The 25366-nt window shown below is 44.8% G+C and overlaps 1 protein-coding gene across 2 annotated transcripts; it reads right to left on the reverse strand.

Moving 5' to 3' along the window:
* Positions 1-21: 21 nt before the first annotated feature.
* On the reverse strand, positions 22-25366 carry gfod1 (glucose-fructose oxidoreductase domain containing 1). Of its 2 annotated transcripts, XR_003974832.1 has the most exons (4): positions 24228-25366; positions 4436-4629; positions 3113-3999; positions 22-3027 (listed from the first exon to the last, which is right to left on the reverse strand). XR_003974832.1 is itself a non-coding variant. In XM_030349601.1 (3 exons), exons 1-3 carry the CDS (start codon positions 24487-24489, stop codon positions 3253-3255), a joined length of 1203 nt encoding a protein of 400 aa, XP_030205461.1. In that variant the 5' UTR covers positions 24490-25366; the 3' UTR covers positions 22-3252. The 2 variants fall into 2 exon arrangements, 1 of the variants encoding a protein (XP_030205461.1); XM_030349601.1 differs by having other exon boundaries at positions 22-3999.

Consider the following 25366-nt stretch of genomic DNA (forward strand, 5'->3'; position numbering starts at 1 on the left):
AACACTGGGTAGCAGAAGAGATATTTTCAGTGTTTTTATAATAAGCATTACAATGTTAAAGTACCCTTTTATGACGGTTGCAATTGTTATGGCCTTGTGTCAAATCAGCACCTCCATATAGGGTTAGATTGAAGAGGTTCAAACCCTCGTCTTGTAAAACTAATTGGGCAAATGTCCCAAACAAGTGATGGGATCAGCCTTGTTATATCACCTTGTTATATGTTATATTAATCTTTTTACATTTGTATCAAACAATATTGCACACAGGTTATTTATGATTAAAACGACTTATATAATAACTAACTTATATGGTATGAGTATGAGCTATATGACAACAATAAACACTATGTAAAAAAAACTGTTGGTTTGTGTGTGTGTGTGTGTGTGTGTGTGTGTGTGTGTTTGTGTGTGCATGCTTGTGTTAGTGTGTTGAATTCCCACATATGGGTTCACCCAACTGATTTTTTGGAAATAAAAAGGGAAACAGACTGTGTTCCAGTATTTCATGTATTGAAAAAAAAAGCTGTATGCACCAAATCATTAAAAATAAATAAATATGTGAACAGTGTATTGTTCATAACACCTTTTCTTGAATGTTCTTTTACAAATAAAATACTTACAGCACTTGCTTTATTTGCCTACAACAAATGCATGTCATTATATCCTCACAATATGTACAATAATCAGTAGTCTTAATCCTATAAGATAGTACTTCAGCACAATTCAAGAGTTGTATATCTCACAGGAAAACAACATTTTATCCTGACCATCTAAAAAATTATAAATAAGAGATTTACATAAAAAAAAATCAATCTTTTGGCTTTTCAGTGTGCTAGTCTTCCTTTGCCATCTTTGACTAATGTCAAAATGGAGCTCAATTGTTTTTGCATATTTTTGAGGAAAACCTTTGATTAAAATGATTTGGCTTTGTGAGGGCCTGTTGGTGAATACTAATGTGCGACCAATATAAAAATGTGAAGCAATTCATCATATGTACTTTTGTTGTCCCTTTCATTAACGTTGTCTTGGAATACTTTACATTTGAACTAAAATCGATATGCTTCAGGTGATATAACTAGGAAAGCCAATTCGGGAACACAATCAAAATTGGATTTTGATTGATAAAGTTGCATTCAATGTATGGATTATATGCCATGATTGCAATGTATGATTTGTATGCCAATGAATTTGTTGAGTATCCCGTACAATCCTGTACGGTACTGGACTGCATGAAGCGCGATACTTGAACGCGAGGCTGTGCTGAATTCTACATGTTGTTTCAGTCTTAATTCCTACCTGCAAGATTGACTTCATATCTGCCACTGCTTTAAGCATTAGTTCTTAAGTGTTCCCTTTGCAGTTAACCAAATACTGTTCATCTGTTTTGCTAGAGAGGATTGATTAGACTGAAGCTATGGCTAACTTTAACGGACATCTCTGTGTTAACTTGCAGTAATTTCCAGACTTTAAGCACGGCAGCTGAAATGCAGGAAACCCAGCATGCAGACTTGGCAGAGAATGCCAATACATTGTTTTGGTTAACAAACATCATATATGCTAATAGGAATGAGGGGCAGATTGTGTTTATGAAAATGCTCCATTATCTTTGAAGATTACGCAGATGATGATAGCATTTATTAACCATGAGGCTGGGCTGTCAACGGTTTAAACATTGCTTCACAGCAAAGTCGGAATGCATATAGGCTACTTAGTTAGCATATTAGCTCTCAAATTATGAGAAGGGAAAGGATCCATATCCTTAATGCGGATCCAATACTATTATGAACAAACTAGTTGGGAGCCCTCAGGTATTATATTGCATACTATCGCCTGCATCAGAGGGAGCTAAAGTTCCCTCTGAAAGCCAAACTATTGATTTTTTTCCTTCTCTCTTTCTATGGATTCACAGATACAGGAGCAACAACAAGGCTGACAGAAAACAAAGACCGAAGCAATCAGGCATTTGACTCCTTTGCACATTCACATTTTGTAAAACTTGCATCATGTCTGGCGTATAGCATTATTATTACCGATATAAAGCGGCACAGTTATATTGAAGAGCTCCAGGTCCTTCTGGGCTGGTCCTTGGACAGACCCACAGTGTAAGGTGTAGTCATCCTGTCTCAGTCAGGGGAAACCCGCCGGGAGAGGCTTGTTACGTCACTAGTCACTTCCGTAGTCAGCTATTTGTTTTAATTAACATGAATTCAGCCCTGGTCAAAGCAGTAGCAGTAGTACTAGAAGTACTAGTAGTAGGAGTTGTAGAAGTAATAGTAATAGTTGTAGTAGCAGTAGTAGTAGTAATAGTAGTAGTAGAAGTAGTAGTAATAGTTGTAGCAGTAGCAGTAGTACTAGTAGTAGTAGTAGTAATAGTTGTAGTAGTAGTAGTAGTAGTATTAGTCTCTTTTACAAATGAGGGTGGACCCTGCACAAGGCCCACTCCACGTTGCACGTGAGCTCATGATAAGGATGATAGGAAGATCAACGCCAGGTCCCAGTGAAGCCATCTCCAGGACGGTCCTCCTCGGGGGTCCACTGCTCTGCGGACGTTGCGGCTAATGATTTGCTGCGTTGCACTCGCATTTAGAAAACGTGCGAAGGCTCATGCACACCGATTTATGGACCAGCAATTGGAATAGGACATTGACACACGCCTAATTTTGAAAAAGAGCGTTTGCGTTTTGCGTTACAAATGTTAAAGGAGATGGATGGTAGCGTGGATGCTCCACGGGACACAGCCTTCTTGGACAGGTCGGTTTGAATTGGCCGTATTTGTGAGACCGTTTGCGAGGTCGCAGCAACGTAAACTATTTGCCACAATATGCATAAACCGATCACAGGAAGGAAACCCAACTCCTATCCTGCTTGTAGGGCGACTTGTTCATAGAAATGTTCATAGTTTCATAAATAAAAGGTTTGACCTATTACATTATTGCCGTTCCTCCACGTACAAACCACTGTGGTGGTTGGGTCAGCCCTCTGGGCAGGGCTGCGCGGTCTTTCCTGTGTGCTCCTGATTAATCGGCTCTGTAACAGATATGATGCAGATTTGGAGCCGAGGACAAATGTCAGAACGGATTTCAAAAGGATTGGAACTGGTTCGTAGACGTACCATATCAGTGCTGTTCAGAACTTGATGCACCGCAACCTCCAACCCAGGTCCACGGTGATAGTGCAAAGAGCAGGCGGCAATCTTGGCGAGATCGGCGTCGCTTGGGGACGGACGGCGGGGGACAGGGGGGGGGGCGTGGTCTAACAGTAGAGAGACATCCGACTCCGCCGCATGGCCTCGCTGATCAGGTAGGCGGGGCTGATGTCCGGCTCCTCCTTCATCACCACGATGTTCTGCCACTCCCCGCATGCGTTGGACTTCTTGATGGTGTCCACCACGCACAGCGCGTACAGGCAGTCCTCGAAGGTGGCCGCCATGGTCAGCGGCCGGCCGTCCCACGTGCGCCGGTCGTCCTGGTCCTGGAAGGCCTGCCTCACCGCCTGGATCATGCGGATGGTGCCGGTGAGGAAGGGCGCGGGGATGTCGCTGAAGGCCTTCTCGGGCAGCGAGGACTTCTCCAGCGGCGTGGTGTCCTTCAGCAGCAGCTCGGGCCCCCCCCCTCCGCCGCCGCCACCCTCGTCGCTGTTCTTCTGGCCGTACAGGTCGGTGCCGCTGACCGTGAGCCGGCCCACCGTGCCCACCACCACCACCTCCTGGCGGAACTCGCCGGGCACGTTGAAGTTGAGCGTGACCGTGCAGCAGGCCCCGCCCTCCAGCGCCATCTGGAAGGTGCAGAAGTCGTCGCTGGTGATCTGCCGGATGCCCCGGATGTGCTCCGTCTGCGTGACGAAGGTCTTGAGGAAGCCGTGGACGCGGGCGGCGCGCCGGCCCGTCAGGAAGCTGAGCAGGTCGATGATGTAGCTGCCCACCGAGTGTAGGCCGCCGCCGCCCATCAGGTCGTCGCAGCTCCAGTTGTACTTCTTGCCCAGCAGACTGCCGCTGTGCACCTGGGGGGCAGGGGGGGAGAGGGGGGCAGGGGGGAGAGGGGGGCAGGGGGGGAGGGGGGAGGGGAGTCAGCACGCTGGATGTACCGCTTCACGCTAGTAACACTTTGGTAGGAACCGTTCATTCCAGACTTTCACTCAGTCCTTTGATTTAAGGCTAACTAAATAAAATATATACAATTTAATATAAAAAACACCCACAATTAATACAATTTATAAAATGCATTATATTTATAAAATGTATAACATTTATGCAATTTATGAAATGTATACAATTTATAAAGGTCAATTGAACGGCTGACGGCTGACAGGACATCACTGGAGTTGGCAGAGTATAACACAAGCAGCGGATAACAGATCAGGGGGCGACGACACGGGATAATCCCTTCATCTATCAGCTATAAACACACATGACCCCGCATCCCTGGTCCGGTCGTACCTGGGCCTCGCACACCAGCAGCTCCCCGATGTAGCCCTCCTCCACCAGCTCCTTCATCCTCACGAAGGCCGGCAGGAAGCGCAGCACGTTACCCATGATGCTCAGCAGCTTGGGGTAGTACTGCGCCGCCGACATCATCCGGAAGGCGTCCAGGGGCGTGGCGGTGCGGTCGCAGATGACGTTTTTACCGATGCCTGGAGACAGATGAAATGCGACAGTGAGTCATCATACGTCATATGGGTCCCGTTGTGCTATTCGGGTGTCTGCCACATACCATGGGTAACCATCGTAGATGGACATACAGGGGATGGATTGAACCTAAAGCAACTGCCCACATTGCACAATCCGGGTGAGACACAGGTGCCATGACGTACAAATACAAGCTCCATCCAATGAGTAAAGGGTTAAGAGCCCCCCCAGACTAGCAACTCATTCCTGAGCCCTCTGCTGGCTTCTTCTCAAGGAAATGAATGCAATATATGTTGCTGATCTAACATCCTCCCTATATTAGATCAAATAATAATGATACAAGATAAATGATGAGTAAAGTGGGGAAAAGACTGCAACAACTGGTCCCAACTTGCAATGACGTGTATTTTGTGTGTTTTAGAGGGAGGATGGGGGGGGGGGGGAATCCCATGATAATCTACCCTTCAGTGGCAAGCGCTTTGGCCTGGCTGGCCAAGGAAAGTAATCCCTTCTGACCCACTTCTACAGAGGAGTGTCACTAGTACAGATACTCCCTTCTATCTCACACACACACACACACACACACACACACACACACACACACACACACACACACACACACACACACACACACACACACACACACACACACACACACACACACACACACACACACACACACAGTCACACAGACACCTCTGGCTATGAGCTAGCCAAACGGTCTGGACAGATTTCACAACTTGCCATGCGTAGCGATTCCAGTGGCTTAATAACCCAGCTAGGTTCCTTCACGGGTAATGGGTAACATATTATAAACATGACGTACAACCTTAGACAGTATTCAAATACCAAAATAAAATCCCTTTCTTTCTTTTAATTAGTCATTAATGATTCAATACAAGTGAGAAAACCAGAAAGATTGATAGCAAGCAACTTCAAAATCCAACCTTGAATGTTTAGAGCTGACATTTCAACATGTCTAACCTTTATGCTACATAACCAAGTCACATATTAGATGCACTGGCCGGGGGTCAGTCAGATAAGAGTGTGCGGCCTACTGTACAGTCCTGAGAGCCACCCAACCTCAGTTTACCCGTCAGAGCAAAACAGAATACACTACAAACGCATGCATGTATCTTTTTATATTGCCATTGATGTCATTGTTAGTTTGAAATCAGAACCTCCTGGAGTTGCAGTGCATATAGCAGGATATTGACTTCTTTGGATAAGCTAGTCAAGCCTTTGTTCAGTGTGCTGGCACAGCTAGTGAGCTACCTGATATAAAACCATCTGTTCAGGATGAATAACTTAGTCCTAGAAGATGCTTTGTTTTAATGTCCTCAATAGGGCTGCAATTACTGATTATTTTCATTGTCGACTAATCTAACATATTTTTTTGATAATTAATTAATGATTTATCAATGATTATGTCTATACAATGTCATAAATAATAGCCAATGCCATAGTCCAGAGTGATGTCCTAAATCTTTTTTCTTTATCTGACAAGCAGCCAAGATAAAATAAAGTATTCATTTTATAATGACCCATGAACCATATACTTAGGTTTATGAAGCCTTAAGCAGCAAATGTTTGGTATTTATACTTGCTAAATTACCTAAACTATTGACCAATTTGACTAATCCATAGATGTATCAATGACTAGCGATGTAAACAGGTTCTTCCTCTCACATGCATTGAAATCATGCATGAATCGCTGGAGCCCCCCTAGCTGGTAAACTGAAAATTGCAAACCAAAAAAGACACATTCAAGCGTGATTGTAATAGGCTGACTGTGCACTTTGATTGGTCTGCTATCATTACCCAAAGCATGAACATCAACAGCGTTGGATCACCGCTGGACGTAGCGCTAAGCCAAGATGCCGTGCAGGTAGCTGGCTCCAGTAATGTAACGGCTACGAGTGTAAGACATGACGGGCCCAACGGCAGTCCGTAATGGAGCAGAAAAAGAGCTGAGAACCACAGTCCCAACACATTAATAATGCAGAGAACTGTAACTGAGCGTCTTCAGAGAACCCCAACCGAATGAGAGAGAGAGAGAGAGAGAGAGAGAGAGAGAGAGAGAGAGAGAGAGAGAGAGAGAGAGAGAGAGAGAGAGAGAGAGAGAGAGAGAGAGAGAGAGAGAGAGAGAGAGAGAGAGAGAGAGAGAGAGAGAGAGAGAGTGAGAGAGAGAGAGAGAGCTGAAGAATCATTTCGATTTCAGTATCTATTCATTTCTGTTATTGTCCTAACCTAATGTCAAGTCCACAATGATGAGGAATGTGTGTTTGGGTGCATCATGGAGAACAGCTGGGCTCCTGTCTTTCTACTGTTTTTTGATGTTTCGAGCAGTCAAAAGGTTGGCAGAACGGAACGGCACCACTATGGAGACCCACTGCTTGGTACAAACCTGATGACGATGGGGGTTTATCTCTTTACTGGCTTTTCCAGCCATAATACAGCCATTCCTAATCAACCCTTGAGTTGATAATATTATAGTGGATTCAAAATGTGGAGTAATATGTGAGTCGGGGAGAAGAAAGGGCATGAGCAGGGATCTAGTGCAGAGAGCGTGCCACTCTCAGGCTCTCAGGCCCTCTGCCTCTCTGTTGCCTCTCTCCCTCTGAAACCACTGCTCCTCTGGGCTCGCTGCCGCGTTCATCTGCAGGAAGCTGCTGCATGACTTCACAATATTCTGATGAACACAGATCCAAACTGCACCCCATGCACAGGGCACTGACTCCACAGCGCCAAGATAAGTCAGGTAGGGAGACCCTACATCAAAGACCCTGCATCACCGTACCCTCCAGCGTGAGGATATATGGAAGTATCACCGTCAGAAACGGTAGCGTTTGAAGTCAGTTTGGCTCTCTGACTGTAGCTGCTGCATGAGGTATGTGTGAGATACAGAGGCTGTGTCATTTCTCCTGCTGCTTGGTGTGTGCGGTCTGTTGGTGTTACTCACCATTGAAGTGTAGCCTTCTCCTGTTCAGAGCACAATGACCTCACAAACATACAGCTGTAACCGGAAGATATATTTCTGTTCGACACCACGTTGTGTGTGTGTGTGTGCGTGTGTGTGTGCCTAGGGGCACACACACACACACACACACACACACACACACACACACACACACACACACACACACACACACACACACACACACACACACACACAATCACACAGAAAACGCACACAGAGAACACGGAAAACATTAACACAGTAATTATGGTGGCAAGGAAGGGAAGGAAGGGTGAGGAAGTCGCCTGGAGGTGAAGCAGAGGCTTTGTTTGCGATGGGAAGCGCTACGGTAGCTAGCATGCTAATGACACATTGTTTATTGTACTTCTTGTTTATTGGCCTCGGCACAAGGCTGCACCCGCAGGATCCAGAAGGAAGCAGTCCGACCATCCAGCCGGGGACAACCGACACACAACCCCCGTCTACCCGTATTACAGAGCTGGCGTGGAAGGAGAATCAAATCCTGGGCTGAATCCCAAGGTGGGGGCGGGTGTGGTTGAACACATAAAGCAGTGCAGAGTTGACCCTGTGGGGCCAGAGTTCCCCTTGGTCCCAGCCCCATGGCAACAGCTGGACTAAGGAGCCGTATTGAGGAGGAAGGGGGGGGGGGAGAGATAGCAGATTAACATCCTACGCATGCGCACAAACACACACACACACACACACACACACACGCACACACCCGCACACACGCACAAACGCAAACACGACCCTGAGCATTACCATGTGACAGAAAAAGACGCACTGGAGGGGAAAACTAGTCTGGGTGGTTCCTGCCGATAGCCATCTTGACTACAGGGATGGTTGCACGGGTATGAAGTTGTGACGCAATGGTCAAGTAGAGAAGATAGAACCTTCGCTGACAATCTGAAGATCTTAGAGGCAGACAAATACAGTGTGTGGTGTTGTATACTAGAGACAAATTATATATAGGCGCCGCCTGATACAACTTATAGTAGTATGCACACATCTTGTGTACATGTGCAGTGTCAGATCCCTTTTGGGTCTAGAGAGAGAGCGAGCGAGAGCAAGAGAGAGCGAGAGCAACTGAAGCAACAGGCTCAACTGTCCAGCTGATTATCTCAAATTAAATTTTGCTTGAATCAATTACAGTGAGACTAAGGAGGGAGCAAGGGAGAGAGGGAGGAAAAGAGAGTGAGAGTTAATGGGAGAGATGGAGTGGAAGTGAGAGAGAGACAGAGTCCTCCTGCTGACTTAAATTAGCATCTAAATGGAGCATGTTGGTAGCACCGATGAATGGCTCTCAGGACAGCTTGATGTTCTCTTTTTGTCAGGCGGTACAAAAGCCATGCTGACCTGTTGGGCCTACGACCTTATAAGGGCAGTAAGTGGCTGCCCATCACGGGTCAGGACCATGCTCGCGTAGCGATGATGCTGCTGCTTAGCAACCAGGTGGTGGGATTCATTAACATAGTCAGAACTGGACTCGAACAACCCTTACAAAAACAAAAAAATATATATAGGCTAGAGGGAAATCTTTTTGAAAGCGGAGTTAAGGACGTGTACTTGAACAGAGACTCATACTTTTTTTAATTTCAATTTCTGGAGTGGCTGGGGCCTAAAAAAAAAAAAAGTTTGGTTCCTGTTGGTTGTCAGTTGAGGTCATGGGTAGGTAGGGAATTTATTTTATTTTTTTATTTTATTTTTTCCAGCGGCAGCGAATGATAGGTAGGTTGTTTTCATTTGAAAACGAGAAAATTCGCTCATCCTTGTACAGAATGAAGAGGTGCTGTACCAAAACGTAATTACATAAAAAAAAAAAAAAAATTTTTTTTTTTTTTTTTATAAAACTCAAAAAATAATTTGGGTCGCACATAAATTGACAGGGTCGGTCGGAAACCGGAACCAAACAAAAAATTTTTTTAGGCCTGGGGTCCATTATTTTCTAAGTGCATACTTGAGTGATTTTAATGATGTGTTTGTCATTCAAGAGTGCGTCAGCTCCCACCCCTTCAGCTAATGCCTTTGGAGTGGACACAGTTTAGTGTTACTAATGTGTTATCACGCTGCCATTAGCCCCTGGACCAGACCTGCTACCCGGCCAGCAGGTTGACTGCATACGCAATGAGAACCAAACACACGCTCAGCGTTGCTTAGTAAGGTCGTAGTCAAATCACTTTCGCATGTTTACTCATTATCACAACCAAATATAACCTGACTAAGGCCCCGTCCACACGAAGCCGATTTCATGGCGAAACCGCAAAGGTCTTGTACGGTTCGGCCTTCCGTCCACACGAAGCCGGCGAATCCGCTGACCGAAACCGCAAACTTCTGAAACCACCCTCGGAGGTGGTTTCAAATCTATCCGGTTTCGTTTTGGTTACGTGTGGACGCCTGAAACCGACTGAAACCGCAAACCATGACGTCATCGCCCCACCCCTCGACCTCCTAGCCAATGGCTCTTAAGCCCGCGGAGTCTCAGAAATCACAACAAAAAAGATGATGGCGGACTACAAGCTTGTAATCGTTCTGCAGCATATCATGTCCCTTGTTGGGTTGCTAAGCCATTATTTATTGAGAATCTAGTTCGCCATCATAGAAGAGCTGTTTGTTTGTGTGGTTAGTGGTTCGGGGGGCAGCCTTTATGCGCATGCTCGCCTCTTCTTCTTCTGGATTTGTGTACCAGAAGCAGCGCCACTTATGGGCCTGGAATGTCTACTACAGCGTTTCTACAGATCTATCCGGTTTCGCTTGGCTTCGTCTTTACGGAGATACTTCTAAACCGGATAGATCGAAACCGTAACGGTTTCGCCCGTTTCGGCTTCGTGTGGACGGGGCCTGAAGCATACATGCTATGTACAGTAGTACAGTAGGTGGTACCTGGCCCTCTTTTGTAAAAAGAGGAAATATGGTTAGATTACAAGAGGCCGTATTTTATACTTTATCTCTCACATTTATAACATACTATGGAAAATCATTTCAATTCCTACTACTGCATCTCAGTGGTATGTGGAAGGACTTCCAGTCTGACATTTAAGCATTTTCAGGAGAATATGAGAGGACTTTCAGGCATTTTGTGAGAGCGTTTCACGTGTATACATGGAACGTTAAGTATAAAATACGACCTGTACGACCTTTAGTGCATAAACTCTCCAGTAGATAATGATTTTTTCAATGTTTGTGTTAAATTATCGGATTAGCGTTCAGGGAGTACAAAGACAAATCAATGGTACCTGCTGCTCCGCCTTTCCATGTAACCCAGCAATCCTCAGTGCCCCAATTACTGCTGAGCTAATTCACACAAACAAACACACACATGCATACACACACACACGCTAACTTTTCCTCTCCTTGCGGTTATGAGAAGCCATCTCCTAAGCTAGTTGCCAGATAGGACACTTCCTTTTCTACAGTAATTTCATTCAGATGATACAATACAAGTTTGAATACGAGATGTTGTATTACTATGAGCTTTGTGGTATAATTACAAGGGATGAGACATTGTAATACTAGCGTAGAAAGTGGAACCTGACAAAATACTGACAGTTTGAGGGCAACCTTCCTTCCTTGGAACTGATAATGGAGATGCATTACCATAAACCAGGGTGGTGTGACACCTCTAGTAAATCCCATTTACAGAATGGCCACAAAGGACCTCTTGAACGGGGCTCCGCAAGTTGAACGTAACCCATTTAACTCTGTGTGCTTAGGTCAAATCTCAATGACACCAAAACCCACCGAGTCATACAGCTATTGGATTAGCAAGGAAGCTCACCGCGTGAGTAGGGTAGTCATGCTAGCCAACTTGTCTTTCTTTCCTCCGCTACTTGTGTGAAACAAACACAAAGTCCCCCAAAAGACACCCGACATGATCTAATCTCAACTCAGAGGGGAACTGTGTGAAGAGGAGTCAAGCATTTGGTGAGGGGATGGCCTTTGAGGGAGGGACGGAGACCTTTCAGAGTATTCTCACAGTATTTACCGGGGCTATAAAGGGCATCTTTCAAGGGAGAGGAGAGAATGCAGGAGGGGACAGGAGGGCCCTTTGATGAATACTAATGTCTGTGTGGGCTACCGGCGTACAGACTAGTGACTGACCTACTTCCTCCTGAGACAAACACACACACACATACAGCCAATGTTAATGGTGGGGAATGTATGGCTGTGACCGAAACGTACATATCCGACAAACACACACCTTATTCTTCCTGCTGCGGGCATGCACCAGCCATGTGCATGCTCTGTAGAAAGCACACACTGGATTCTCACTTTACTGAAAGGTGGTGAAGGAGAGAGGTGCTGGCACAAGTATAAATATCTTTATTTCATCAAGTGTGTGTAGCATAACCTTCTTTGTTTATCTGTGTGGTTTTGAAGACCAATATTTGCTTGAGGCAATTTTGATAAGGAGTGTGTCTTGTTTTGCCTTTCAAGTAAAACACTTTGACAGTGCTATTGTGTATCATGTGAGAGAGTTCACGCTGCAACCCAGAAACGCAGTGAGCCCTCAGCATAACTCCGTAGTAGCATAGTGAGTTCCTGTTTAAAGCGGCTTTTAGCACACCACCTCTACCACGACGATGACTGAATTTAATTTACCCAAACCGACGTTTCCAACCGGATAAAAGGCTCCCGGCGGTTATGAATAAGTGTTAGCGGCCTACAAGGAACTCACCTCTGTCATTGCATGAGGAGTGGAGGGGGAAGAGCACTCAAAACAAAACAGGGATGCTTGTGGGAGGTGGACCGGTTGCCATGGAGATGATGATGCATCCCCCAACCCCACCCCTTCACACCGGCGAGAGAGAGAGAGTGAGAGAGAGAGAGAGAGAGAGAGAGAGAGAGAGAGAGAGAGAGAGAGAGAGAGAGAGAGAGAGAGAGAGAGAGAGAGAGAGAGAGAGAGAGAGAGAGAGAGAGAGAGAGAGAGAGAGAGAGTCTTACTGCTGACTAAGTTGTCCTTCTTTCGAGAGAGAGGTTGATAAGGTCTAACTCTAAGCCACATAGTACCACTGGGATTTGCTAAGTGGCTTCTTCAGCCAACTAGCTAATTCGCATTGGGGTATCTATTACTCTTGGGGGCATTGGGTTATCTATTGCTCTAGGGGCATTGGGGTATCTATTGCCTACAACGCTTCCCATCATCCGTAATAAACACTGGAGGTAACAGCAGACAACGAAAAACTAAAACCAAAACATTGACTCAAAGAATGACTCCTCACACCAAATGTGTGACAAACATGGGACTCACATCCACACTGAGGTCTTCCAACAACATGCGTCCAAGCTCTGAAACAAACACAGCAAGATTAATTCATATTCTCTGCCGACCTTCTGGCTTTCTAGCAGTAATTAGCCACCAACTGTGTGTTGTACCGGCACCCGTTAGATGTGGGGTTAGCCAGGGGTTAGCAATTCGTGAGCTCCATTTTTTACTGCACATATGGACAACAAAGACTATATTGGTGCAATTTAGATAATTAATAAATGTTCTTTGTTATTATTGTTGTGTAAAAGCACAATAAAAAAGGGTATTTGATTTCATATCATTATTCTATATGTAGCCTACATGTACTATTATTGATATTTTGCCTTATGTAAAAACTTGAATAACCTGAGAAACCTGCTTTGATGGTTTTATTTTCCCTGTTTACATTCTATAGTTGACTCTGGGATCCCTTTTTAAAATACACATTTGAAGACACTTTAAAAGGGTTTAATTTGAGCAAAGACACTCTCAACTTGACTAAGCTACTTCCCCTGCTCTGTTAACTAGTGAGTTTGCATGTTAGCCATAACTCAAGTGAGAAGTGAAATACATCCATTGGCATTGCTATATCAGATGATATGAGAGTTTCCTAGCCTTTCTGTATTTCTTCTTCTGCTTTACCAGATTGATTTACAGATAGCTGTGTGTGTGTGTGTGTGTGTGTGTGTGTGTGTGTGTGTGTGTGTGTGTGTGTGTGTGTGTGTGTGTGTGTGTGTGTGTGTGTGTGTGTGTGTGTGTGTTTGTGTGTGTGTGTGTGTGTGCGCGTGTATGTACTACGTGTACATATTCATAGCACGCATGCACGGCTGCAGGCAGACGTTAGTTGTCAACTCGTGATCAGTTCATAGTGCCGCAGCGTCTGGTCCGAAAATATCACCAGTACTATTGTGAATAGGCCAGTGGAAATGGGTTGATAGGACTTCTAATGACCAAACAGACCTAATAAACCGGCGGTTGAAAAAGCAGGCGACAGCCATGCTCATGTTTGCATTTATTGCCTCTGCGATGACAAACCAAGGTTGTTAAAATACTATTTCCATCGAGCAGTAGCTGGCATAGAGTCAGGACATCAATGGGCTCGCTGGCCCTTCCCCAGGACTTTACGATAAGGATTTATCGACAGAGTTGTCCCCTTTCTGTGTGACATCCGTTAGCTAGCTGTGCAAATAAACCATTGTCTGTACGTTATGCAAACCGTCCTCACTATGAGCTGCAGGCTCGTATCAAAGGTCTCTGTTCTTTAATCACCCTTTATTCAGATAGTCAGGATGGAAAGCAGTCAATCATCAGCCACCGTCTCCTTCTTGGCCACTAGAAATTCTAACATTTCTATTGCCTCATTTACAATCTTACTTATGATATTTAAGGACAAAGTGATGAGTGATTAGTGATTAAGGACGCTGACCAAAGCAACAGAACACGTTTATCTTATCTCATAATAAATGAATACGGGCAAAAATGTATTATTGGAATAGGCCAATATCTTTATTGTCATCACAATACTGTCAAGACTATGTACTGTAGTGTTGAATTATTATCAAGCCATACTTGTTTCTCGTGTATTTACTTGCTTCTAATGTATTCTCCAGTCAATTGTTGTCTCTAACAACAGTGGACTTCCAAGCCATCGGAGTTGGGCACCTTTCTGCCATTCACAAAACACTGGTTTCATCAGCGTAAGCCACAATTCATTCTTCCCAACGCGTCAGTGATTTCAATGACAGACACACAATCACCTCCTCTCCTGTATACAACTGAACACGGGGAGAGCACGAGCAGCGCCTGACTCCTGGATTCACGCTGGCATTGACCTATCGGCCTGTGCCAGCTAGTCACCTGACCGGCCAGCTGCTGGTGTGATGACTGCCTTTAACGAGTGACCACGACTGCATCTTCTCCTGGCTAGCATCCCGCATGTAATTCCCCCTGGTGTTTATCTCAGCGCTGACGGCTAGCTGAGTGCCTAGCTGGGATTGGCTGACTGAATTGCTGCAAGATATTTGTTATGTATTCACTTGGAGTCTACTCTAAGAACTTATTCATGAACGCAATCTCTGCTGAGGTAAGGGCATTATATTGAAAGGGAAAAATTGAGTCTATTTACTAATAAAGTTTGTTTTCATTTAACATGAAGGCACACACACACACACACACACACACACACACACACACACACACACACACACACACACACACACACACACACACACACACACACACACACACACACGTACACACACAAACACACACACAGAGAAGAGAGGGTGCTGAACAGAAATATCATTTCCAGTTACAGTTGTAAATTTAAGAGCCGAGTCATTCTGAGAATGCTACACTCCAATGTGAGTAACACCAACAGACCGCACACACCCAGCAGCAAGAGAAATGACACAGCTTCTGTATCTCATACCTCATGCAGCAGCTACAGTCAGCAAGCCCAACTGACTTCAAACGCTACCGTTTCTGACGGTGATACCCTGCATCCTCACGCTGGAGGGCACCGTGGCGCCGTGTCTTTGATGTTTGTTCCTAAATATCGGGAATGCCATCAAAGAAGCCCTTCTAGTCTTAGGCGAGACACACAGTAAATGTTATTCCGCCCCACATCAGGTAGAATCAAGTCATCTCATAGACCCTTGTTACTTGGCCATGACCACTCTTTGTCATCACCATCAATTCAGCTCGTCGGTAAACAATTGACAGATTACTCTAAAGGAAACCTCAGATTTAAGTGGAACCAAGATAAACTGAAATATTTAGGAATAATAATCCATAAAGATTTAAGTAAAGTTCACAAAGTTAATTATCAGAATCTAGAGAACAAAATCAAACAGGATCTGAACAGGTGGAAAACTATACCGAACTCTCTTTTTAGTAGAGTAGACACAATTAAAATGATGGTACTTCCACAATTCCTTTTCCTTTTTCAGAACCTGCCAACATCAATTCCTTCTCAAAGTTTTAAAAGATGGAATGGCATAATAACTAATTTTATCTGGAATAACAAAAGGAAAAGGGTCAAATTCAAAACATTAATAAAATCGAAAGAACATGGTGGACTAGCACTTCCAGACCTCCAAACCTATTTTCATGCCACACAAATAAATAACATAATGAAATGGACTAATGATAATATTAAAGCAAAGTGGCTTCCGATAGAAAAGGAACAAACTCCATTTTCAATAAAAACATTACCATTCATTGATAGAAAAGATATGACACAACTGAAAGGACAAAATAGATGGATTAACAATACTTTATGTACTTGGAAACAAATTTGTAAAAAACATGATATAAATAAGGAATTATTCTATCTTAGAGAAATGGCATGGGATCCAGATTTCAAACCAAACAAAATGGACAATGTCTTAAAAGTCTGGTCCTTAAAAGGACTACAAATATATTCACAAATAATAACTAAGTATGAAGTAAATCCCTTTGATGTTATTTTAAAGAAATATGATCTAGTCCAGTCAAATTTCTACAAATATTTACAACTTAGAAACTATATAAAAACCTTTCAAAAAAGAGCAGGCACTCATGAGCAGCATCCCTTAGTACAATTTATGATTAAAAACTATAATATTGACATCAAGAATACACTTTCTAAAATATATAAAATACTACAAGAAAACAATGAAACACAAGACACTGTGGCATTGAAGTGGAACTTAGAATTAGAGGGACAGTTAAAAGAAGAGGACTGGGAAAACATTTATGGAACAATACATAAAACAACAAACTCTAGGTTTTGGAGGGAGTATGCATGGAAAATATACACAAGATTCTTTATCACACCAAAAATACAATCAAAGTTTAAGACATCAAACTCATCAGAGTGTTGGAGAAACTGTGGGGAAAATAATGCAGACCATTCACATGTTTTCTACTTTTGCCCATCACTAAATACCTTCTGGAAACTGATTACAAATTCTATTTCGAATATTTTCCAAATTAACCAGGTACCTGAACCAAAATGTTTCATTCTAGGTGTAACACCGGATGAACTCATATCAGAAAGAGACAAATACTTATTTAGGATACTTAGGATAGCAGCAATGAAACAAATAACAAGGAACTGGCTAAAACCTACTCCACCATCTTTTAAAAACTGGAAGTCAAATATAAATAATATTTTAGAAATGGAAAGAATAACCTATATAACTAGAAATCTACAAATTGAGTTTTTGAAACGATGTAATAAATGGTTAACATATATGGATTATAATTAAACTATTATTATTAATATTCTGAAGATAGTCGTGAAGAGCTGGAAGAGTTGACTTGTGTATATATATACTGTATGTGTTTTTATTTTATTATTATCTTATTATTATTATTATTATCTTTTTTTATATGTAGTATTGATTTGTTTTGTTTATTTATTTATTTTTTCTATTTATTTACCTATTTTTTTTATTTTATTTTGTTACTTATCTATTTATTTATATTGTTTACATTTAAATAAATATATATATAAAAAAAAAAAAAAAAAAAAATGTTTGTAGGAAGATGTCAATGTAAAAATAACTCATGATCCTACAATAAAGTATAAAAAAAAAAAAAAAAAAAACAACGTCGGCTAATCCTAGTGAATCAAACACCAACCCTAATCTCACAACCTAATAGGTATTACATCTTTGGAACCCCTGTGTCCTCACTGTAGCTACAGAAGGGTCCTATCTGCTCGCTGATCGATGCAGCAGCAGCCTCTGCACACAGCTGTGCTCGCATCCCCTCCATGCGCTCAGCCACCCATCCTCTCTTTGTGTCGACTCCCAGAGGGCTCATTACAGCACACGGACAGAGGCGTGTGTGTGTGAGGCTCCACAACACTGGCACACGCAGATAGGGAGAGAGAGACTAAGGCAGAGACTGAGAGAGAGGGAGGGAGAGAGAGCGGGACATCTGGGCTGGTTTATTATGGACACACAGTGGCACTTAAATACAGGGCGGAGGACAAAGGAGGACCAGGCAGGGTGGGATCGACTTTATGGGAGCCTACATGCAGCCGTATTCAGCGGGGAGATCTGTAACTCGAGGAGATACAATATGGACGAACATCCTTTCAGGTGTCAGAAACACAAAAACAAACCAAGCAAATGACGATGCGCTGCATCGTTGACGTTGACATTGTTGTACACAACACAACAACTTTAGTACCCAAGACCCCAACAGACGCCACAGGAAGAAAACACAGGCATAAAATATGTTTTTGGGCTCACCAGACCTGTCTATTTCTGTGTTTGTGTTTAGAATGGATGTATAATGAGCATATCCATGCTGCAAATGTGTGTCCACGTTTTGTTTTGGGCTAAGGCCTAGATCACCCATACCTTTAGGCCTAGATCACATTAACAGACATCCCATCTCTCCCGGGAGATCTGTGAGTCTCTCACAAGTGTTTAGGGCAACCTCTTTCAGTCCGCTCCTATGTTAATCTAGAAGATGACCTCCCTGACACATCCCTGATCTAAGTCACATGAGTGACCTCCCTGAAACCAGTTTCTCTAGGCTGGCTGTGTACTAGGATCTGACGAGGAAGTCAACATAAGAAAAGAAACGTAGCTTAAATCCAAATCTTTTCCCCCTTGGCACGCTGGCCTCAACACCACAATGTGGTTTAACGTCAAAAATATTTCCCACACTGCATCTCAAGTTCAACCATGCAAAGTAGCTCTGCCTTCCAGAGTAGCAAAACGGGGGTTGTGGAAGGAAATGGCTACTTTTCAGAGCTTTGTGGAGGTGGACTCAATGAAACTCCTCGCTTCTCCATTCATTCAACACACAAAGACAATTTCATAGGACCTCTCGCTCTGGTTCTCTCCAACACAAACACCCCTTCATCCACACACAGCCATGCTAGCAGTTATTAGCATGTCAATGGACGTGAACGTGACCGTTAACTCGCCGTGGGAAACTTGAAGTAAAAAACACACAAGGACGTTTAGGGTCCAGCCGGTGAGTGTGAACGGCTCTCTTCAGAGTTGGCAGAGCTGGCTGAAGTACTAGGGGTTGTTTGGCTGGCTTTTTTGATGCTCTACTTGAGCAGAACGTGCACTAGTCCTGCTGCTGGCTGCACATCCACTCACCTGCTAACTGATTGCTACTGCTGATAAATAGATGGAGGGAAGATAGATGCCCCTGAGAATATTTGAGCGGCTAAACTGCTTAAAGATGTGAATGAACGTTTGGCTGGTGTGGCGCACGCAAATGCAAGTAAATGAAACAAAACACGCATCTAATCTTGATCATTTAAAAAAGACACCTCTTACCTGTGTCTGTTTAAATATATACATCATTTTAATCTCCCCATATTTGCGGTCATTTCACAAGGTTGACAAAAATGTTTTAGTTCCTGGGTAAAAAGAGGAAGGTGTGGCCGAGAGTCCACGTCGGTCTGTCTTCTGGTGTATGCAACACGCAAATAGAGTCACTCAAAGTTAAACACAAACACGCACTCCGCCCAGCGCTCTCAGACCCTCTCCTCCTAGCGGGCCTCCGCCACTAGGTATTGACACGCGGCTGGCCCTTCGGCTCTTCTTTTGACCTGATCTCCAAGCCCTCCGGGGGCTTCCATGCCCCTCCTCCTCACAACAGGTCTCACATGGTCACAGACTGACCCTCGACCGGTGAAAGGCGTTCACTGTCTGCCCACTGGGATCTGTAGAGGTGGATCTGTGGACTGCAAACGGTACGCCCATGTGTCCCTCGCTGTGCAAAACAGATGGTTTTTAAAGTCAAGTTAATGAACTTATCTTAATATATTTAAAATAAGTTAAGAGCTGGCTATTGTAGTGGTAAAAAAAATAATTAAAATAAGTAAAAGGAAGGGAATATTCTGGGAATACTTTATATTTCCGAGATGTGAAACCTTAAGTGGTTCACCACAAGGCGAATTGAGATCAGGATCTATACATCAACACATGTGAGCGTCTTCTCTATAACTCTGAGTGCATTGCTTTCACTGGTGTAGCTCAAAACACAACAATGAGGACTTATTATAGGTAAAGGTTCATTCAGCCATTCATTACTCTTATGTAACACTTATTTATTAACGCAAACATAAATAGGCCATGCTCTCCTTTCATGCTTTGACACAAACCCCCAACCCTGGACTTTATCACATGGTTTCAAAAAACAATAGAATACAACATGAATGCCTTAGAGGGCTGACTCTGTGTGATTGAGTGAAGGAGAGCCAGAGAAAGAGAGAGAGACAGAGAAACAGATAGACAGAGAGACAAACAGAAGCAGCTAGAAACAAACAGACAGACAGAAGCAGCTAGAAACAGACTGACAGAGACAGACAAAGAAAGAGAGACAGAGAGAGAGGCCTTCTGACACTGGAGACGTTAGTTCTCACACCACAGTTTCCAAGAGGAACTGTCTTCTGACATCATATGCTTCTGGAATTCCATTCCAGCATCGGGAACAAGAGTGTGTGGGGGGGGGGGGGGGGGGGGGGGGTCTATTGTCTGCCGTGGCTGAGCGAGACGGACAGGTTTGGAAGCTGGGTTTTCTCTGCAGGAGGCAGCCGCTTACTCCAGTTAAACCTGTATGACGTCTGGGTGCGTGACGTAGTCTCTCCCTCTCCTGCCAAGATGGTTGAAGACATGGCCATGTGACCTTACTTATCCAGTACCCCCCCCCCCCCCCCCAAACCCACCTACTATTAGGAGCACACCGTTTCGCTAACCACAATCACCTTATTGGAGTTATTGACCGGCAGGTTAGCCCTGCAGTACTGACCTCGTTCGGTGAGTTTGTGATTAACTTGACGACAAAGTCGACAAAAAAACCAGCACCAGAATATTGAGACCATAGAGTACATGGCTGGGCTAAACCCAAACAGCAACAACTCTAATACAAGCTTAGTTGTAGAACTTGCTTCCCTGCTAAGTCCACATTCCTCTGCCGAGCGTGATTGGTCTTATCAAAGTGCCCCATGAGGTAAACAAAGAGTGTGCGATATCTTCACCTCGTATGCCCTAGTGAAGAGGAAGTAGTTTTGGGCTCTGGTCTCCAGTCAAACCTTCCTCTCATACCACTAAGGAGACGGAGCCACAGAGTACCAGTCAAGGTGGGCCAACCCTGCCCTGAAACCTGGACACCATGGGGTGGTTTTATCTAACCTGGGCCATTCAGGGTGATGAGGCAAGCGAAAGGGAATGTTTTCTCTATTACAAGGTTATAAACGTTCAAAAGGCTTGTTTATCACAACGTCACATCGCTGCAACATTTTTGGAGCATAGGAGCATTGGAATGCTGGTAATTATCTTGGTAGTAAGGTTTCTTTTGTCGTTGTCGTTGTTATTAGTGTAATGATTTCTGATTACCGGAAATGTCTTGTGTTTGAAACTGCCACGACGTTTCTCTTACCTGAAATGCCCAAACCAAAAGTATTAATTTACACACAGCCTAGTCGCCCAAAGGCGCAGTGGCTTATAGCAAAAACCAACGAAACCATGTCTCATGTCCCCTGCTGTTTGACATCCCCTTCTCCTGACATTTGCCACCTGTACCAGTCACAAGCCCTGAGCCAGACTCTCAATCCCTCAAAGATTCACCCCCGCCTTGTCAGTTTGATTCAATTAGATGTCTCCCCTCCTCCACAGAAAATGAACTGAAAAAACGAATTGCCCTCAGGGAAGGGAGAGACTCTGGGTGGGAAGTACCATTTTAAACAATGAGGCGCTCAGGAAACCAGGCCAAGAGGAAAAGCAGAAAGAACGGCAGAGGAGCTGCAGCAGCACACAGGTTAGCAGGAGACTCCAATCGCACTTCCCGCTATTCGCCCCTGGTGCTGCAGTCCAAAGCCCCTCAGTGCTGCGATCCAAAGCCCCTGGTGACGTCCAAAGACCCTGGTGCTGCGCCCTAAGGCCCCTGGTGCTGCTTCATAAGGCCCCTGGTGCTGCCCCCTAAGGCCCCTGGTGCTGCGTTCTAAGGCCCCTGGTGCTGCAGTCCTAGACCCTGGTGCTGCAGTCCTAGACCCTGGTGCTGCAGTCCTAGACCCTGGTGCTGCAGTCCTAGACCCTGGTGCTGCAGTCCTAGACCATGGTGCTGCAGTCCTAGACCATGGTGCTGCAGTCCTAGACCCTGGTGCTGCAGTCCTAGACCCTGGTGCTGCAGTCCTCGACCCTGGTGCTGCAGTCCTAGACCCTGGTGCTGCAGTCCTAGACCCTGGTGCTGCAGTCCTAGACCCTGTTGCTGCAGTCCTAGACCCTGGTGCTGCAGTCCTAGACCCTGGTGCTGAAGTCCTAGACCCTGGTGCTGCAGTCCTAGACCCTGGTGCTGCAGTCCTAGACCCTGGTGCCGCATCCCTAGACCCTGGTGCTTCAGTCCTAGACCCTGGTGCTGACTTCCAAAGCCAAACACTTGTGCAGCATTTGCAACAAGTGGCGGACCTGTCGGTCTCCGATTGGTAAAACATGGCGTCAACTCTAGCAGGGTCACAGGTTTGACATGCTAAGAAATGCATGCGCTAACGGACCACTTTATTGTAAAAGACCTTGGATGAAAGCGCCTACCAAACCAACGACTTCATGTCTGCACCTCATAAGGCCAGACTGAATAGGTGGTGGGTTATTTCTCATATCTACAGCGATTCACCTGAGAAAGAAGTAGCGTTGAGAGTTGCTTGCATAGGGCAAACACTTTATGTGCACATGCTTGTGTGCCTGCCGTCCACACATCTACAAATGTACCCTGATTACTGTCGTATACACAGGGCAAAAACAAACACTTGCAGCCATGGCTTAAGGCCCAGTGTGGCGGTTACATAATAGCGTTGACACTCCAGTGTTTACCAAAGCCAATGTGCCCATGGGCTATGGAGCAGACCTGGAAAGGGAAGATACATCTTTCCCCATTTCATTATTGTTCTTTTTAGAAGTGAACATCAAGACCATGTCGACATGTCACTTCTATGCATCCGCTCCAGCCACTGAGGTCGATATTATGTGGCCATATCCACAAGGATACCTAGTAGATTTAAACGGCATGACAGCAACCAGAGATAACGTTAAAAAGTATCTACAGTAATGTTGATACTGGTGGTCATCAAGGGACAGTCCGGTTGGACCCGGTTGGTTGTAGACAGGGGTTTATTTAAATGTAAATTCACCATTTTTTTGGTTTTAGGTCCTGTCCGAATTATGCCAGCTTTTAAGCCCATCCTAAAAAGGTCTCCATTTCCAGAGATCAAAAAGAGATTAAAGAGGCTCGATAAAAGATAAAGTGTTGACGATGATGACACAACAATAATGGCTTCGTTTTATTTTGAAACCATGTCACAAGAACCTGTGTGCTGCTGCACGTACATGCCTAAACATAGGCTATGTTTAGAAGGGACTAGATACCAGACACATTATAAACACAACAAAGTCTGCTTAAACAGCACACTGTCATCAACAAACAGTCTGTCTTCCTGGCTGCCACATGGTGCTCCTCCTCCCCAGCAGTCCAGTCAGGGCACGTTATGTGGATCTCAGATCGTCTTCACCATTAGTGGCCAGTGGCTTTATGGGTACATAATGCCTCACAATTCGTTTGGTTGCCTACGTCGTCTTCCAAGACTCAAAATCAGCCAAGGAATGGTGTCTGAACACTGTGACAGTCAGCCCATCTCATTAACACTCACTCCAGCCACTTCTCACTTTCTTCCTCCTCTCTGTCTTCCCATTCAAACAGACACACACACACACACACACACACACACACACACACACACACACACACACACACACACACACACACACACACACACACACACACACACAGCTAATGATATGTGACCTTTCCACACTCAATCCCCCTCCTAACAGAAATGACTAAAGACAAAAGGAACTATCATTGTTGGGTTGTGTGAAGTGAGACACTGTAGTATGCTAGTAATAATCTATAATGTACACCATTCCTTGACTATATCTGTCTCTCTTCCAGAACTGTTGCACAGTTCCCAATAGGGCTCACTTAAATAGATCCTTTACTCCAGATAGTAGAAGGTCTATATTTTGGTCTCTTCTTTCACATTAAGGTCAATAACAGAATCATACAGAATTTCAAAAATAGAAGTGTTGTCTATAGGCTACTGTATTCAACATATCGGCAAGTCCTCAACAATAGGAACTTGACTGTGTGAAATGGAAATTGAAAATACACGCGCACACACACACACACACACACGCACGCGCGCGCACGCGCGCACGCACGCACCTGTCCAATGCAACATGCATTTACCTGCTTCAATGTTTGAGCCAACATCCTAGTAAAAGTTTTCCGGATGATGGTCTCAAAGCATCCTGGCAGCTGTACCTCAAACAACAGTTGCACCATCGCGACGGTAGGAGACTCACCTAGCGTTTTGACAGCGATCTGCCGCGTCAATGGCGGAGGGAGATTGATGCATACTAAATCCACATCCTGATGCAGCAGCACATCATCGATTCGGTTCGTGTAGAAGGGAACGTTCATTTCCTTGGCCAGCTCCTCCGCCTCCTCCTGAGTGCGGCCCCATAGTGCCTTGACGGCGAAGCCCTCGTTCTTCAGCAGGGGGATGATCACCCTCGCGGTCAAGCTGGTGCCGAACACGCCGACTCCGGGAAGCATGTTGGGCATTTATGGATGTTCTTGTACCTGGTCACGGATCACGGCGAAGCCCGTCCTGCTCCGTGAAACCACACAGGGGGGAACTGTCGAGACCGGAAAGGAGGGACGGCGGCGGGACAGTCAGATTGGCCATCCACCTGCGCTCATTCACCCACTGTGGTGCCTTCTGCCCTCGGCTCAGCTCGGTCATGTAGCAGCCCTGCTGTCCGAACACAACCTGCTATTCTCCCCGGTGGGAAAATAACCCGGACTAAATAAGACAAATAGAAAAAGACAACCGATCTTTGTCTTTACGTAGAAATACAGAAGCTGCAACGCAACCTTCCCCTTCTGAAATCATCCGCGTCTGGTAGTGACCCGATCACACTTGGTCATTGCGCTATATGAAGGGCATTTCTTCATCGAGGCTGTGTCTTTGTTACGCCCACTTTGAGAAATAAGCACACAGTCATTCAAATAAATAGCATAGGCGTTTCTTTTAGATGACGAGGCGCACATTCCGGAGGATTGGCGAAGGAGCGTCGCCGCTGCATGCGCAAGTATTGGTGTTGCAACCACCGCGTTCTGCAGCGGAGCCGGAGACGTCAGCCCGCTCTGCACCCCTCGCACTCTGCGAAATTGACCTGCCCCACTCGGCCTCTGATTGGCTCAGTCCGATGTGTGTGGTTAGGGTTTTGGCACCACATCTACTTGGTTAGGGAGGCAACACAACTAGTGATGGGAATTTCGGCTCTTTTTAGGGAGCCGGATCATTTGGATCAGCTCACCAACAAGAGCAGGCTTGTTCTGCTCCAAAACTGCCCTTCATATTACCACTTATACCTTTTATAATTCAGCCAAATTTAGCCCGTTTTGACTTATGATTCGTATGTGTAGGCCTATCTAT

Source organism: Gadus morhua, chromosome 23 (genome assembly GCF_902167405.1).
Source record: "Gadus morhua chromosome 23, gadMor3.0, whole genome shotgun sequence".
In the NCBI taxonomy this organism is placed as follows: Eukaryota; Metazoa; Chordata; class Actinopteri; order Gadiformes; family Gadidae; genus Gadus; species Gadus morhua.

Bases quoted from the DNA above. Each gene is read 5' to 3' on its own strand.
- gfod1 (XM_030349601.1), bottom strand. From the start codon at position 24,489: ATGCCCAACATGCTTCCCGGAGTCGGCGTGTTCGGCACCAGCTTGACC. The intron at 4,630-24,227 runs GTGAGTCTCCTA...ATCTGTCTCCAG, and splicing joins GATCGCTGTCAAAACGCTAG to GCATCGGTAAAAACGTCATC. The intron at 4,000-4,435 runs GTACGACCGGAC...CCTGCCCCCCAG, and splicing joins TGCTGGTGTGCGAGGCCCAG to GTGCACAGCGGCAGTCTGCT.